Source organism: Hevea brasiliensis, unplaced genomic scaffold (assembly GCF_030052815.1).
Source record: "Hevea brasiliensis isolate MT/VB/25A 57/8 unplaced genomic scaffold, ASM3005281v1 Scaf7, whole genome shotgun sequence".
Classification (NCBI taxonomy): Eukaryota; Viridiplantae; Streptophyta; class Magnoliopsida; order Malpighiales; family Euphorbiaceae; genus Hevea; species Hevea brasiliensis.
The window spans coordinates 617,436-632,025 of NW_026615250.1; the positions used below are offsets into that span (position 1 = coordinate 617,436).

The 14,590-nt window shown below is 30.1% G+C and overlaps 2 protein-coding genes across 9 annotated transcripts; both read left to right on the top strand.

Moving 5' to 3' along the window:
• Positions 1–1,604: 1,604 nt before the first annotated feature.
• On the top strand, positions 1,605–4,722 carry LOC110659849 (cullin-1). Of its 4 annotated transcripts, none has more exons than XM_021817937.2 (9): positions 1,605–1,749; positions 1,841–2,002; positions 2,143–2,236; positions 2,468–2,653; positions 2,760–2,807; positions 2,905–3,111; positions 3,198–3,275; positions 4,242–4,325; positions 4,475–4,722. In XM_021817937.2, the coding sequence occupies exons 2-9, from the start codon at positions 1,863–1,865 to the stop codon at positions 4,550–4,552; spliced, it is 915 nt and encodes a 304-aa protein (XP_021673629.2). In that variant the 5' UTR covers positions 1,605–1,749; positions 1,841–1,862; the 3' UTR covers positions 4,553–4,722. The 4 variants fall into 4 exon arrangements, with proteins under 4 accessions (XP_021673629.2, XP_021673620.2, XP_021673612.2 ...); XM_021817928.2 differs by having other exon boundaries at positions 1,606–1,775; positions 1,822–2,002; XM_021817920.2 differs by having other exon boundaries at positions 1,606–1,775.
• A 7,056-nt stretch (positions 4,723–11,778) lies between these two features.
• LOC110659873 (serine/threonine-protein kinase ZRK1) lies at positions 11,779–13,513 on the top strand. 5 transcript variants are annotated; one of them, XM_058142754.1, is made up of 2 exons: positions 11,779–11,948; positions 12,303–13,513. In XM_058142754.1, the coding sequence occupies exon 2, from the start codon at positions 12,324–12,326 to the stop codon at positions 13,380–13,382; it is 1,059 nt and encodes a 352-aa protein (XP_057998737.1). In that variant the 5' UTR covers positions 11,779–11,948; positions 12,303–12,323; the 3' UTR covers positions 13,383–13,513. The 5 variants fall into 5 exon arrangements, with proteins under 5 accessions (XP_057998737.1, XP_021673645.2, XP_057998738.1 ...); XM_021817953.2 differs by having other exon boundaries at positions 12,306–13,513; XM_058142755.1 differs by having other exon boundaries at positions 12,310–13,513.
• The last annotated feature ends 1,077 nt before the right edge of the window (positions 13,514–14,590 follow it).

A 14,590-nucleotide genomic window follows, 5' to 3' on the forward strand; every position in this document is an offset into this window, starting at 1 on the left:
TTTTTCTAATTTTTTTTTAAATTAATTTTATCTCTAATTTTTTAATAAGTTCAAGCCTTTACTTATTAAATTTTTCTTAAAAATAAGTTATTTTATTTTGATTGAAAGATTTTTAAGAAAAATTAAAATATTTTTTACAAATATAACTTAAATTATAAATCAATAAAATTTTCCTATAATTTTTTCCTTTAAGTTGCTCTTAAACCGCTTTCAAACCGTCTTGAACTGTCATTTTTCGAACCGTCCTTTAAACCGTTTTAAACCGGGGCTCGAACCGGAACCGGCGGTTCAAGAACCGTCTTCCAAACCGTCCCATAACGGTTTGGTTCAGGTTCATGATTTCATTGAACCTGAACCGGCGGTTCAGGAAACGTAACCGGCGGTTCCTGAACCGTGGCCACCCCTATTCAACACAATGGCAGCAACTACGACATTCTTGACGATGGGGGACTTCTACTACTGCACCAACTTCAAACACTACTCCTGATACTGAAATGCAACAGCAGATTTGAAATCAACGTCAATAGCAAACCTGATACTAAAATCAAAAGGAAAAACCAACGTAAACCAATAAACATATAAATACACTATCAACGCCCTTGAATTTATACCCAATTTCATAAAGAATGTGAAAGTAAAAGCAGAATCATCAACATCAACTTACCTGGATTAATCCACCCTAACAAATCTTCTAAAGCTAGCTAAAAACTTATTCAATTGATGCCCAGCAAAACTGAGTTAAAAGAGAGTGAGTGGACTTGACAATGGACTGGTTGAGTTTCGACGTACAGAGAGAAAGGGAGACCGATGGAGGCGTGCAAGAGAGGCTTGGCTTCTTCCATTTGTGGACTTTCTGCACTTCTAATATTAATGAAGGGCATATTAGTCTTTTTCTTTTAATTAACGGCAAAATAGTTTTTTTAAAGTGCAGAAAATATTTTTTAAAAATCCGAAAAAGGCCCATGAAAAGTCAAGGAAAGGCCTATTTTGCAGAGCCAAAACATAGCTTACAATGAAAGTTGTGGCTTGCTCATGAGAGAGAAACTAATTATGAGTTTGTTTAATATTATCAGTTGAATTATTATTTATAAAAATATTATTTTAAATATATTAATTAGAAATTATTTTAATTTTTTTATATTAATTTTAGGATATATTAAAAGATTTATTTGATGTTAAATAAGTGTGAAATATTAAAAATTAAAATTAAAATTTGAATTTAATATGATATAATAATTTTATAATTAAATAACTTTTAAAAAATTAATTTTTCCATAATATTTAAAAGAAAGAAAAAATAAAAATTTATAATAATGAAAACTTTTTGCATAATTAAATATGAAAAAAAATATTTAAAAATTATTTTATGTATAATAAAATTACAATTTTACTCTTCAAATTTTAAAAAGTAACCATAATATTTAAGAATATATTTTCCTCCCAATTTTTTTTCTCTTTATATACATATATTTTTTATCTTTCAAAGAAATAAAAAATAAAATCATTTTCCTCTTCATTCCCCATTATTTTTCATCTATCCAATAAAAGTGCAAAATTCTGCTTTTCAAAGAAGTAGATTCTAAACTGTAACTGTCCGCATGATCCAGCAAAGCGTCACTAAACTTGGCAAACAAGCTCTTCCCCTTCTTCTGCAAGTTTGTTTCGCCTTTATATACGTGTGAAACTCCTCATTTCTCTTCATTTCCTTCTCTTTATCCCCCTTTCGTTTGCTTTCCCTCTTCCCAAGTTGTAATTATCTCTGCCCTGCTTATCAGGTACTATCTGGTTGTATCTTTCCCAATTCTTTTCTTTAATTTGAAGAGTTTAACTTGATTGTTCAGGTAATCCTCTTTTGGGTTCAGATGAAAAGCGAGATGAATACTCCCTTGACGTTGGAAGAAGGGTTGAAGAAAATAGAAGATGCCATTGCAAGGAAGAGGTTGATCTCTGATGCCCAGTGTGTCACTCCATTTACTACCGCAGAAAATATGCTGATATACGAGTATCCTGAATATGAAGTGCATTTTATTTTTTGGGCTAAAATTCCATAATTTCTGTGCTTTTTCAGTTTTAAAGTAGAGTGGGAGATGGTAGTGATGTGGGTATTAGTGGGTAATCGAGTATCCTTAACGTTTGTGGTAGTTGTGTTTACAAGCTGTGCACCCAGAAGCGTAACTACGCAGAGCATATTTATGAGAAATATGTGAGCTATTTAGAAGAGAGAATTATGGAAAAGGTTAGAGTTGTGTGATTCAATCTACATTTCTCTTTTTTGTTGGAATTTTGGTTCAAATGAATTTTACTTTATGGAAAATGGTTTAGTTTTTTGAGTCTTTCACCCCACCTGTTGTCATAAACCGACTCAAATGTTTCAATTGAGCCAATCTCAAATTTATAAGCGCATAGTTTCGTTTAATTGGTGTCTTATCTTATCATGTGCATTGATATTTAACCATTTTGCGCTTAGGTAATTCCAAGATTGTTGGGCAAACATGGGGTAGCGCTGTTGAAAGAAGTAACACAATCTTGGTCAGAGTTTAAGGCCTTTGCAGACTCTATATATAAGTTGTTTGAATACTTGGATCGTTTCTATGCTCCAAGTAAAGGACTTTTATTACTTGCTGATGCCCCAAAACATTACTATGGCAATCAGGTTAGCAACATCCATGGTCTTGAAGTAGATCACTTTTTTGTATTTCCTTTTGTGCTCTTTTACTTTTTGTATTGTCTAAAATGCTCAATTCAACTATGATTTTCAGGTTTGCGAGAGGCTATGTGGAAAAATTCAGGAAGCTGCGATAAGCTTGGTCTGTTGCCATTTGCTTAGTGTTGGTGTTCTTTTTTTGTTTGATTATTGCATTTGATTAAGTTGGTGGTAATTGGAGCATGTGACATTGTGCACAGATTATTGAAGATCGTGAGGGGAAGGATATTGATCGAAATCTGCTCAAAGCTGTGCTTTGTTTATTTATAGGATTAGGAGGCAAAGGAACCACAAATTATTATGAAAAATTTGAGCAGATAATGCTGGCAGAAACTGCAGCTTACTACTCTGAGTTGTCCATGGAGTGGTGGTTTTGGCGCGATTCATTAACTTCCTACCTGCGCAAGGTCACTATTGCTTGACCTTTGGTAGCTTGTTGAAGTTTGAATTGTAATTTGTACAACAAATGAGTTATTTTCTTTCTGTCCCTCAGGTTGATTGGTGCTTAGTTCAGGAGGAAGCCAGAGCAGAAGTTTATCCTTGCAAGACAACAAAAACAAAATTACTGGAGGTAGTTTTTTTCATGCAAATTGTCTTGTTCTCTTTCTCAGAATGTTCTCGAAGGACTATGTTCTATTTCTATATGAAATGCCCTAGATGATTTCTAAGTATCCTATGGTTCCACATGGCTTAAATGGAGAGATTGATGCAATTAAATAAGGTATTGGGCTTTCTCCTTCTAGAGCCTTGCTTTTAGGGGTATTTTTATCAAGTCATTTATGACTTGATATCAAAGCCTTGTAGAAACTTGTGGGTACTTACTCTAATTGGTTTTTGTCTGGTAGACTGATAGGAGGACCATATATATGTGGGCTAGTTTGTACCAATAGTGCTACTCCAGTCCAATAGGGTTTTGGCTAGCATTTTGGGGCAAATTCTCCTACAGAGTTTGTCACATTCAAGTAAAACTTGCAATGTTGTGTTATTTATTAACTCATTACGAATCATATAGCCGACCTCAATTAATTTGGGATTAAGCTTAGTTACTATTAATGTATACCCTTCTTTACTTCCAGAATACTTTGTGCAGACCATTTCTGATGATCATGCTTTTCCCTTTAAAAATTTAGTAAAATTACAACCTTTGCATTGAATATTTACACTTGTGGTGTAGTTGCCCCAGGTAAAGCTTAATATTCTTGCCGAGCTATAACATATCATGGACTGGTAGCGCAGAAGTTTGGTATCATGCAAATGTATACAAATATAAAATCAAATTTAGATCATGTCAAAATGGAAGATATTTTGATATTGATCAAATCAATTACTCTTTAATTTAGTGAGTGTACCGGTCAAATTACATATTAATTGATTTTAAGATGAATTTATATAAGTAATTAAGTTGTTTTACACATCAAAATAACTAGCCAATTCAATCTTGCAACCCAACTACTTATATTCACCCTTTTAATTTTTTGTTCATTCCTGATGTGGGACTTGGATTCCCAAAAATTACTCTGTTTTGCATACGTTGCAGGTTATGAAATATATATTGCTGGAACGAAATGCCAAGAGATGGGCTCAGAAGCAAAAGGCTAATGGGGTAGCAGCTGAAGATCAGGTCTGCTTCAACCATCTATTTAGGCTTTTCATGATGATGACTTTCCATATTGTAGTTCCCAATGTTTGTGACTGTTAATTTTAATTTTTGTTCTTAACTATTTCAATCTTTTTTCTTTACTTCTAAATCAGCTCAATTATTTGCTGCAGGAACTTCTGTCGAAGTATGCTAGCTTAAGCCTTGATATAGGTAGCAGTGCTTCTGTGGCCACAGCAACAGACCATTGATATTTGCACTTAAAAGGGTTTTTATTGCAGAGCATCTTTTTGCTGCAGGCCTTGTGTGGAATATGGTTCTGGTAGTTTATGTATTAGTGCAAGTACATATGGTTTGTAATAACTAAACGAGCTACTGATACAATGGTGTATAGGTTAAATTTAAATTCTGGTTTGCCCTACATTTTGCTAGCATGCTATTTGTTGAATTTATTTATTTACTGAAATGTTCATTCCATTGAAGGCATAAGATAAGAGAAGCAAAGATAAAATAAATTTTAACTTGGATTAAATAGGAGAAAACACACTACGATAAGCCTAAAATATATAAAATCTTGTAATGCAAACTAAAGATGAATGATTTGATACACTTATAGTAACTCTCATCTTGGTGGCCTCAAATAGGAAGGGATGGTATTCTTTGCAACCAGAAGAGAAAATTTTCATCAATTTGCTGCTAAGGCAATTATTCTAATAATAAAATCATTTAAAATATAAGTAAAACTAATTGAGAGGTGTATCTTACTAAAGTATATATTTATGGGATAACGTTTGTTTTTGCTCTTGGCTTCTGTTTGGTTGGCAAGAAAATCTTGGAAAATCCAGAAGCTTGATGAAATTTTCATCAAGAATTTAAATATCTGTGAATGCGCTTCAATTATGGTATTTATTCTGTTGGTTATAAAATTCAAGAATCAAAAGAAACATATTTTAAAAAATTTCGGAAGATGATGTTTGAAGAAGCAATCAGGAAGACAAAAAGCAAATCATGGAAGGACATCCAGAAACAACATTTATTATGTCACGACCCAAAATTCTGAACCGTGACCGGCGCATAATTTAAGTATTCTTAAATCATGCAAGCCTTATCAGAGTATCTTGAACGAATATATAGTCAATTACTAATCCCAAAAATAGACAAAATCCAAATAAATAAAATACTGAATAAACATCATAAATATCCCATAGGTAAACTGCGGAGTCTTTACATATTTCAAATAAAAACTTAAACAATAAACTAAACTAATTATTGAAAACATGAATTCGGGCATACCATGAGAACAAATCAAAGTCGTCCCTCTCCGTAAAATGGACTGAATATTTGGATCGTGGTTTGAGCTAGATGCGAATGATAATTATAGCACTGATTAATTTCACAATAAATTTCTATTCAATAAAATAATGCTCATGTTGTCAAAATCATTAATAAAATAATTTCAGAAACATATATATAAAATAAATTCATTTAATAAAAATTTTCATCACCAAAGGTCTACTAAATACCTTCCTCCTCCTTCACAGATTTCAATGCATATGATACTAATGCAAACCATAAACTGCAATGATGCAGGACTCGACAATGCAACAGAGAGTCAATAAAATCAAATCAATCTCAAATCAATTCAATAAAATCAAATCAATCTTAAATCAATTCAGTAACACATCGGTAAATTTTATAGTCAAATATAAATCAATATAAATACATTAAAGGCCTGTTTCCAGAATCCTAATGGGTCTAATGCAGAGATAGTTGGCAAAATCAATTATTTAATCAAAATCGAGATAAAATTTAATAATAAAATAAAACTCTAGAAAATCACATATAAAATTATTATTAAAATATTGATTTAAAATTTCATTTAATAACAAACTTAATGCTAAGAAATTTTAAAAGGAACAAAAATTGTGCCATGTACTATAATTACCACTCACCTGGAACCTCCAAGACAATAGTTATTTCAATAGAAGAGAGACAATTTTGAATATTCAAATATCCTACACACCCAAAATATTAAAGAAAAATATTAAATAATAATAAAATATAATAACTTATATATATATATATATGTTGGATGAAAGTTTATATATATATATATATATATATATATATATATATATATATATATATATATATATAATAATTAATTATTGTTTAATAGCAATTATGATCAACCAATTCAATACTAATGATCAAAGAAAAAAAAGATAAATTTCTAGGGTAGTTGTAATAAATTAATGAAAGAAAATAAAATTAAATTCACCAATTATTGAATAAAGAATGAGAATTTTTACCTTAAAAACAGAATCGAATGTGATGAATAGAGAAGTAAAAATTTAGGGATTCTCTGTTGAGAGTATTTGATAGAAAAAGGAGGTGACAAACAGGTTTTGAGAGTGAAGTTTAGCAGAAGAGATGATTAGGGTATATATATATTTCAAGAGTTCTATTAGGTGTAGAATGGGATAAGAATTATTATTGAAATATATATTTAATTTCAAAATAATATATATATTTAAAAATAAATAAGAATCATTTAATAAAAAAATATATTTTTATAAATATATTAAATTATTGTTAGCTAATTAAAATAAAATAATAATAAATAATAATTGTATATGGGTTTTCACATACTTTAAAAATTCGGTCCCGAATTTGAATAGACAAAATTCTAACTCAAGAATCAAATAAGTGAGGATATTTGGCTCGCATTTGCATGTGGCCTCACTACTTGAGTGATTATGCCACAAGACTTTGATCAAAGCCACTTCCTTAGATCGGAGTTTCCTAATTTGTCGATCTAAAATCTTTCTCATATGACATATCATCCCTAAATTGCATGGTTTGAGGTTGTAAAACATGAGATGGATCTACATACTTCCTAAGCATAGAAATATGGAAAACTAGATGTACATGTGCAAAACCAGTGGAAGAGCTAACAATTCTCTCCAAAATTTCAAATGGACCAACAAAACGAGGGCTAAGCTTCCCTTTCTTCCCAAACCTCATGATTCCTTTCATAGAAATTAATACATGATCACCAATCATAAATTCTACATCTATACGTTTAGGATCAACATAACTTCTCTATCGACTTTGAAAGTCGATCACCGAACCTTCTGTTAATTGTATCAACTCAGCCTTCTTTCTCCAACTTCATCCCAACAAACATATAATGCCTCATATGGAGCCATCTCTATACTTATTATAAGCAAACTCCACTAAAGGCCAATGATGATCCCAACCCAAAATCCATAACGCATGCACGAAGCATGTCCTCTAATGTCTGTATGGTCCTTTGGTGAAAAGCAATACTAAAGTCTATTCGTGTTCCTAAAGCTTCTTGGAATTTCTTCCAAAATCGAGAAGTACCACGATCGGAGACAATGGAAACTGAACTCTATGAAGACTAACAATCTTGTTTATATACAAGCGCAAGTTTAGCAAAGTCATATGTAGTCTTCACAGAAGGAAATGAGCGATTTTGTTAATCCCACTATCACCCATATTGCATTGTAACCACCACGGTAAACCCACAACAAAGTCCATGGCAATATGCTCCCACTTCCACTTGGGAATAGTCAAACATTTAGCAACAAATTTCTTCATACCACCCCACCAATAATGCTCCCTTAAATCACGGTACATCTTAGTTGAACGTGCCTCCTCCATGATTTCTCTTCTCAACTCATCAACATTGGGGACACAAAGTCTAGTGTCATAACGAAGAACTCCATCATCATTCAACATGAATCCTTGAGCTTGGTCTTGATGAATATTATCTATAATCTCAGAATCCCTCTTTTAATTCGATCAATCAAGATAGGCCTAACTCGAAAATGTGCTAAGAATGATCCAGCTATGATTTCAAACTCTACTCCTTGATCTAGCAACCCATGTAATTCAAGGCCTCATCTTGGTAGATATATGGGCTAAACTAAGACTTCCTACTTAGAGCATCACCACTACATTAACTTTTCAGATGATGATGCAATCATAATCCTTCAAAGAATTCTACCCATCTCCTTTGCCTAAGATTAAGATCACATTGGTCAAATATGTATTTGAGACTTTTGTAAGATTTCACAAGTCTCACCATATTTCCAAATCATGAGTTGAAGCATATGCAATAACCCGTCCATGCTGCATCAAAACACATCCCAAACCAATTCTAGCAATATACTACATAACCCCGATCGATGGAAGGGCTAACGTCTTAAGCTAACTTAGTTAAAGAGAAATTTTGAACAAACCTTTTCTTATCAACGAGCCACACTATCTAACCAAAACTCACATTTTGAGAACTTGGCATATAGCTTGTGTTCTCGTAAAGTCCAAGGACAATTCTCAAACATGCTCCTCCTTACTCTTTGAGTACACTAGAATGTCATCGATGAACACTATAACAAATTGATCTAAGAAAAGCTTGAAAACTCTATTCATGAGATCCATGTAAGACCAAAAGACATTACAAGAAATTCATAGTGTCCATACCTAGTCCTAAAAGGCCGTCTGTATGTTATGCGTCTTGACCCTCAATTGATGATAAGATCAATCTTGGAAAAATACTTTGCACCTTAAAGTTGGTCAAACAGGTCATCTATGCATGGAATAGGATACTTATTATGCACAATTACCTTATTCAATTGCCTATAATCAATGCACATTCTCAAAGACCCATCCTTTTTTTCATATAAATAACACAGGAGCACCCCATGGAGAAACACTAGCGAAAAAACCCCTTATCTAGCCTTCAACTCTTTAAGTTTAAGTCTATACTAAACTCTACCTCTCGATAAGATTACTAATTTTAAAGAGTACAACTTTACTATGACAATCCCATGAAATGTGATCAATCCATGCCTAAAATCACATCAAACTCAAATATATCTAAAGAAACAAGCTAATTCTCTATCTCCATGTGAACTATACTCCTATACACCATATTAAGGATACTCTAACAAATTAGGTGGTGTACTAAATATCATGGAAAAGTATGGGAAACAAAGGAATGTTAATAGTTTGAGGTGTACTCCCTTTGGATTAAGGTTTACCTATTCATTTTAATAAACAAGTATTAAATTGAAAATATGAGCCAAATATATCTAAAGCAATGATAATAATTTAAGTATTCTTAAATCATGCAAGCCTTATCGTGATCTTGAGCGAATATATAGTCAATTACTAATCCCAAAAATAGACAAAATCCAAATAAATAAAATGAAACATCATAAATATCATATTTCAAATAAAAACTTAAACAATAAACTAAACTAATTATTAGCCCGAGAAACATGAATTATACCATGAGAACAAATCAAAGTCGTCCCTCTAAATGGTGAATATTTGGATGGTTTGAGCTAGATGCTCGATGAATGATAATTATAGCACTTAATTTCACAATAAATTTCTATTCAATAAAATCATGCTCATGTTGTCAAAATCATTAATAAAATAATTTAAACATATATATAAAATAAATTCATTTAATAAAAATTTTATGGGATACTAAATACCTTCCTCCTCCTTTTTCAATGCATATGATACTAATGCAAACCATAAACTGCAATGATGCATGACTCGCAATGCATTCAAAATAGAAAATCAATTTGTATAAATCAATCAAAATCAATAAAAACTTTAATTTCAATAGTATATTTCAATGGTTTAAATCAAATCAATCTCAAATCAATTCAATAAAATCAAATCAATCTCAAATCAATTAATTTTATAGTCAAATATAAATCAATATAAATACATTAGATAGTTGGCAAAATCAATTATTTAATCAAAATCGAGATAAAATTTAATAATAAAATAAAACTCTAGAAAATCACATATAAAATTATTATTAAAATATTGATTTAAAATTTCATTTAATAACAAACTTAATGCTAAGAAATTTTATGTACTATAATTACCACTCACCGGAACCTCCAAGACAATAGTTATTTCAATAGAAGAGAGACAATTTCTGAATATTCAAATCTCCTACACACCCAAAATATTAAAGAAAAATATTAAATAATAATAAAATATAATAACTTATATATATATATATGATGAAAGTTTATATATATATATATATATATATATATATATATATATATATATATATATATATATATATATATATATATAATTAATTATTGTTTAATAGCAATTATGATCAACCAATTCAATACTAATGATCAAAGAAAAAAAAGATAAATTTCTAGGGTAGTTGTAACAAATTAATGAAAGAAAATAAAATTAAATTCACCAATTATTGAATAAAGAATGAGAATTTTTACCAGTATTTGATAGATATATATATTATATATTTAATTTCAAAAATAATATATATATATCTAAAAATAAATAAGCAGATCATTTAATAAAAAATATATATTTTTTATAAATATATTAAATTATTGTTAACTAATTAAAAAAAAATAATAATAAATAATAATTGTATATGGGTTTTCACATTTCATAAGTATCCTTTACAAATGGTAAAGGATTTTCCTAATACAATCTTCTTCTCTATTAGTATTTACAATAATAACAATTAACTTTCAATTTCAAACTAATTCAATTTCTACTCAGAGGATGAGATATTGACGATCATCATTGACTTGTAAGGTATATGAATAATTAAGCAGTCAAAATTATTATTTCATCTTCACATAGACAAGAGACAGGAATTAATTCTCCATTTGAATCTCTTCTGCGCAACTACACTACACTCTGCTGCTCTCTGTCTCTCTCAAAATTTGGGAGAAATTAGGTTCAAACAGCAGGTATTTCTTCTTTCTCACCCTCAACTGCCTCTAGTTTTTGCATGCTTTTGTTCTTTTGAATATTTTTTATTCATGGACATCTACTTTCTGTTTAATCTTATCTAATCAAGTTATCAACTTAAATCCAAACACGTTTATTGCTTATTTTATTTAAATCTTTTAATTTTAAACAATTAAATCAAAATTAAAAAAAAAATTATTAAACACTCAATTTGAATTTGGTAAATTGCAATTTAGTTTCTAAAGTTGGTGAACCTTACAATTTAGTCCCTATATTTCCAAACCAATTAATTTAGTCCCGTGGATTTGGCAAAACTTACAATTTAATCCTTTGATTTAAACTTTGCATTTAAATAGTATAATAAATATATTATTCTTCTTAAAATTAATTATTTTTATGTTAAAATTTTTTTAAAATTATTTTAGAATTTTTCTTAAATTTTTCAATGCATGTTATTTAGATTTTAATCAATGAATTTTTGATTTCTTAAAAAAAATTAAAAAAATCTTGCACTGAAAAAACAAAGATCCTACGTACCTTCATTGACTTGTAAAGTATATGAATAGTTTTCCCATATGCAAATATTCATTGAAATTTCTGAGGGGTCCATCTTCTTGACTACTTGGAGGATAAGGCATTGACGATCATCATTGACTTGTTAAGTATATGAATAAGTAATCAAAATTATTATTTCATCTTCACATAGACAAGAGAGAGGAAGGGGAAAAAATAATCTTGTTAATTCTCCATTTGAATCTCTTAGCTGGGCAACAACATTCTGCTGCTCTCTGTCTCTCTCAAGGATTAGAAAAGATTTGGGAGAAATTAATTAGGTGCAAGCTGCAGGTATTTCTTCCTTGTCACCCTCAACTGATTCTGGTTTTTGCATTCTTTAATTTGTTCAATTGAATTTTTTTATTCATGGACATCAGCTTTCTGTTTAATTTTATCAAATCAACTTATCAACTTTAATTAGTGTTACAATCGCAATTTTCCATTTTGATCTGGGGTCAAATATATAGTTCATTTGTTGATGTTTATACTCTCAAATCCCAAATTTTAAATTTTAAATGATAGTTTCTTGATAATGAGGACCAAATTAAAAGCAGTTACAGACTTAAATCTTTAACAGATGATTTGATTGAAAAAGGAAGTGTTATATATGTACCTGATGTATCATTCCACTTTAATACATTTTAGAAGTCAGCATGTTTAGTTTATATGGACAGGCAAGGCAAGATGATGAGATGCTTTAGAGGCAACAAGGATGAGATTGAGAGAGAGACAGAGATGGCATTAATGAGAAATGGAGGAATGTTGTTAGAAAAGTCGATAGCCCTCAATAATGGCAGAGGCAATCCTATCCGTTCATTTTCTATCCAAGAGCTTAACAATGCAACAAATAACTATGATCCAAATCAAAGGTTTGCAATGTATCGAACATACAAAATGTATAAGGGTTTTCTGCAAGACCGCCCGGTAATCGTGAAAAAGTATGCAAATAATGAAAATTTCTTGGAGAGATCCATCAATGAGATAGTGTTTGCATCACAAATGAGTGCGCATAAAAATGTTCTCAAACTCTTAGGTTGCTGCTTGGAGTCCCCAATTCCTATTCTAGTTTTTGTATATGCGGAGATGGGAATTCTTGATCATTACATTTTAAAATATAAACAAAGAGCCGATTTGCGACCTTTATCATGGAAGAATAGGTTGAAGATTGCAGTTGATGTGGCTAATGTGATTGCTTATCTTCACACTGCATTCCCAAGGCCTATTGTTCATAGAGATATCAAATCCGTAAATATCCTGCTGGATGAAGACTACAGGGCCAAATTGAGTGGTTTTTCATCATCCATATCAATTCCGGAAGGTAAAACCCACATAGTGACGGAACCTGTGATGGGGACACTTGGATATCTAGATCCTGAATATCTTTCAGAAGGTAAGTTTAATGAGAAGGCTGATGTTTTTGGTTTTGGTGTACTTCTGCTAGAGCTTTTGACTGGAAAAGCTCCGTACGATCCACCGGATAATGACCAAGATTTGCCTGTTGTGAAGTTTTTCGAGAAATGTATGGAAGAAAATGAAAAGTTAGACAAGCTTATGGACCCTATAATTATTGAAGAGGGGACATGGTCTGGGAAAGAGCAGCAACTCAAAGCTTATGCAAGGCTTGCCCTTCAGTGCGTTTGCATCCCAAGTGAAAATAGGCCAGAAATCACTGATGTTGGCAAACAACTTAGACAGATTTATCAATCCCTAATTTCTTCTTGTTGATCATCAAGATTAGCTTTTTATTTTTTTTTTTATGCAATTATATCAGTAGCAGTCAAATGAGACGTTGTTTCTAATTTTCTATTATTTATTATTAATGTAAAATAACTTTTTAAAGTATATGCTTTTAATTCGATTCTCTCCATTTAATCATTTTAAGATTTATTAATTATATAATAAAAACAAAATCAACTTCGATTATGCAATTCACCATTATTATTCAACTCTTTAGACATCTATGGAATAAATAAAAATAAACAACAATAAAAGTAATATTTTTTCTAGATTTTATATGGAAAAAATGCCGATTTATTCCTCGTTTTGACAGTAAGATTTAATTAAATAAAACATAAAGGTTGGATAAATTAAAAGGTTTAATTAATTACAAAACATAAAAGTTGAGTAAATTAAATCCTGAAATTAGCTGATTTTCTCTAACTTCTGGCATGTGCGCACGGGGAAAGGACTAAAACGATATTTTTGACACTTTACAATTTGCTTCTCAAAGTTTATAAAAAGATACAAATTGCTACTTCTCTCTCTATGCTTTCTAATCTTTCTTCCTTACACCTTCATCTATCCCTTCCTCCCTAAAAACCACAATAATGATTAAAAAAAATAAATTAAATTATAATTCAAGTATAAAATACTGTCAATTTATTTTTTATCTCTCTCAATCTCACCTCAAGTTGAAAATCATAATCAATAAATCTAACTAACATTCAATATTTCAAAAACAAATTTTTTTAAAATGTATTTTTTAAAAAATACAAGGACTTACTTATTGCTTTTGTATAATTTTAAGGACTAAATAATAATTTATTTAAGGGACATAATATAATTCATTTCATTTTCCAATTTTTTGGCCCTCCTGCGCTTAATATATGTTTGTTGGCAAATTGATCCGATTTGTCAATTTCAGCGTTTGACTCATCAAAGTTTTATGTTAAAGTAGGGAATTGTCTATGCTAATAAACATGATTATTAATAATTTTAAATTTTTTAATTTTAATATATAAAAATATTGTAATATTTTAAATTTTTAATTAATTATTTTAATTTTAATTTTTATTATTTTTATTTCCCAAATTTTTTAATAAATATTTCATAATAAAATAATTACAATTTATCTATATGTAATATAAATATAAATATATATAATTAATAAACGTTATTATATTAAAAATTATCTTATATTAATGGCTATTTAT

What these genes read in the sequence shown, in the direction of transcription:
- LOC110659849 (XM_021817937.2), top strand. Translation starts at nt 1,863, where the DNA reads ATGAAAAGCGAGATGAATACTCCCTTGACGTTGGAAGAAGGGTTGAAG. An exon ending in AACATTACTATGGCAATCAG is followed by an intron (nt 2,654 to 2,759) that starts GTTAGCAACATC and finishes TATGATTTTCAG; the next exon opens with GTTTGCGAGAGGCTATGTGG. An exon ending in GGGTAGCAGCTGAAGATCAG is followed by an intron (nt 4,326 to 4,474) that starts GTCTGCTTCAAC and finishes TATTTGCTGCAG; the next exon opens with GAACTTCTGTCGAAGTATGC.
- LOC110659873 (XM_058142754.1), top strand. Translation starts at nt 12,324, where the DNA reads ATGGACAGGCAAGGCAAGATGATGAGATGCTTTAGAGGCAACAAGGAT.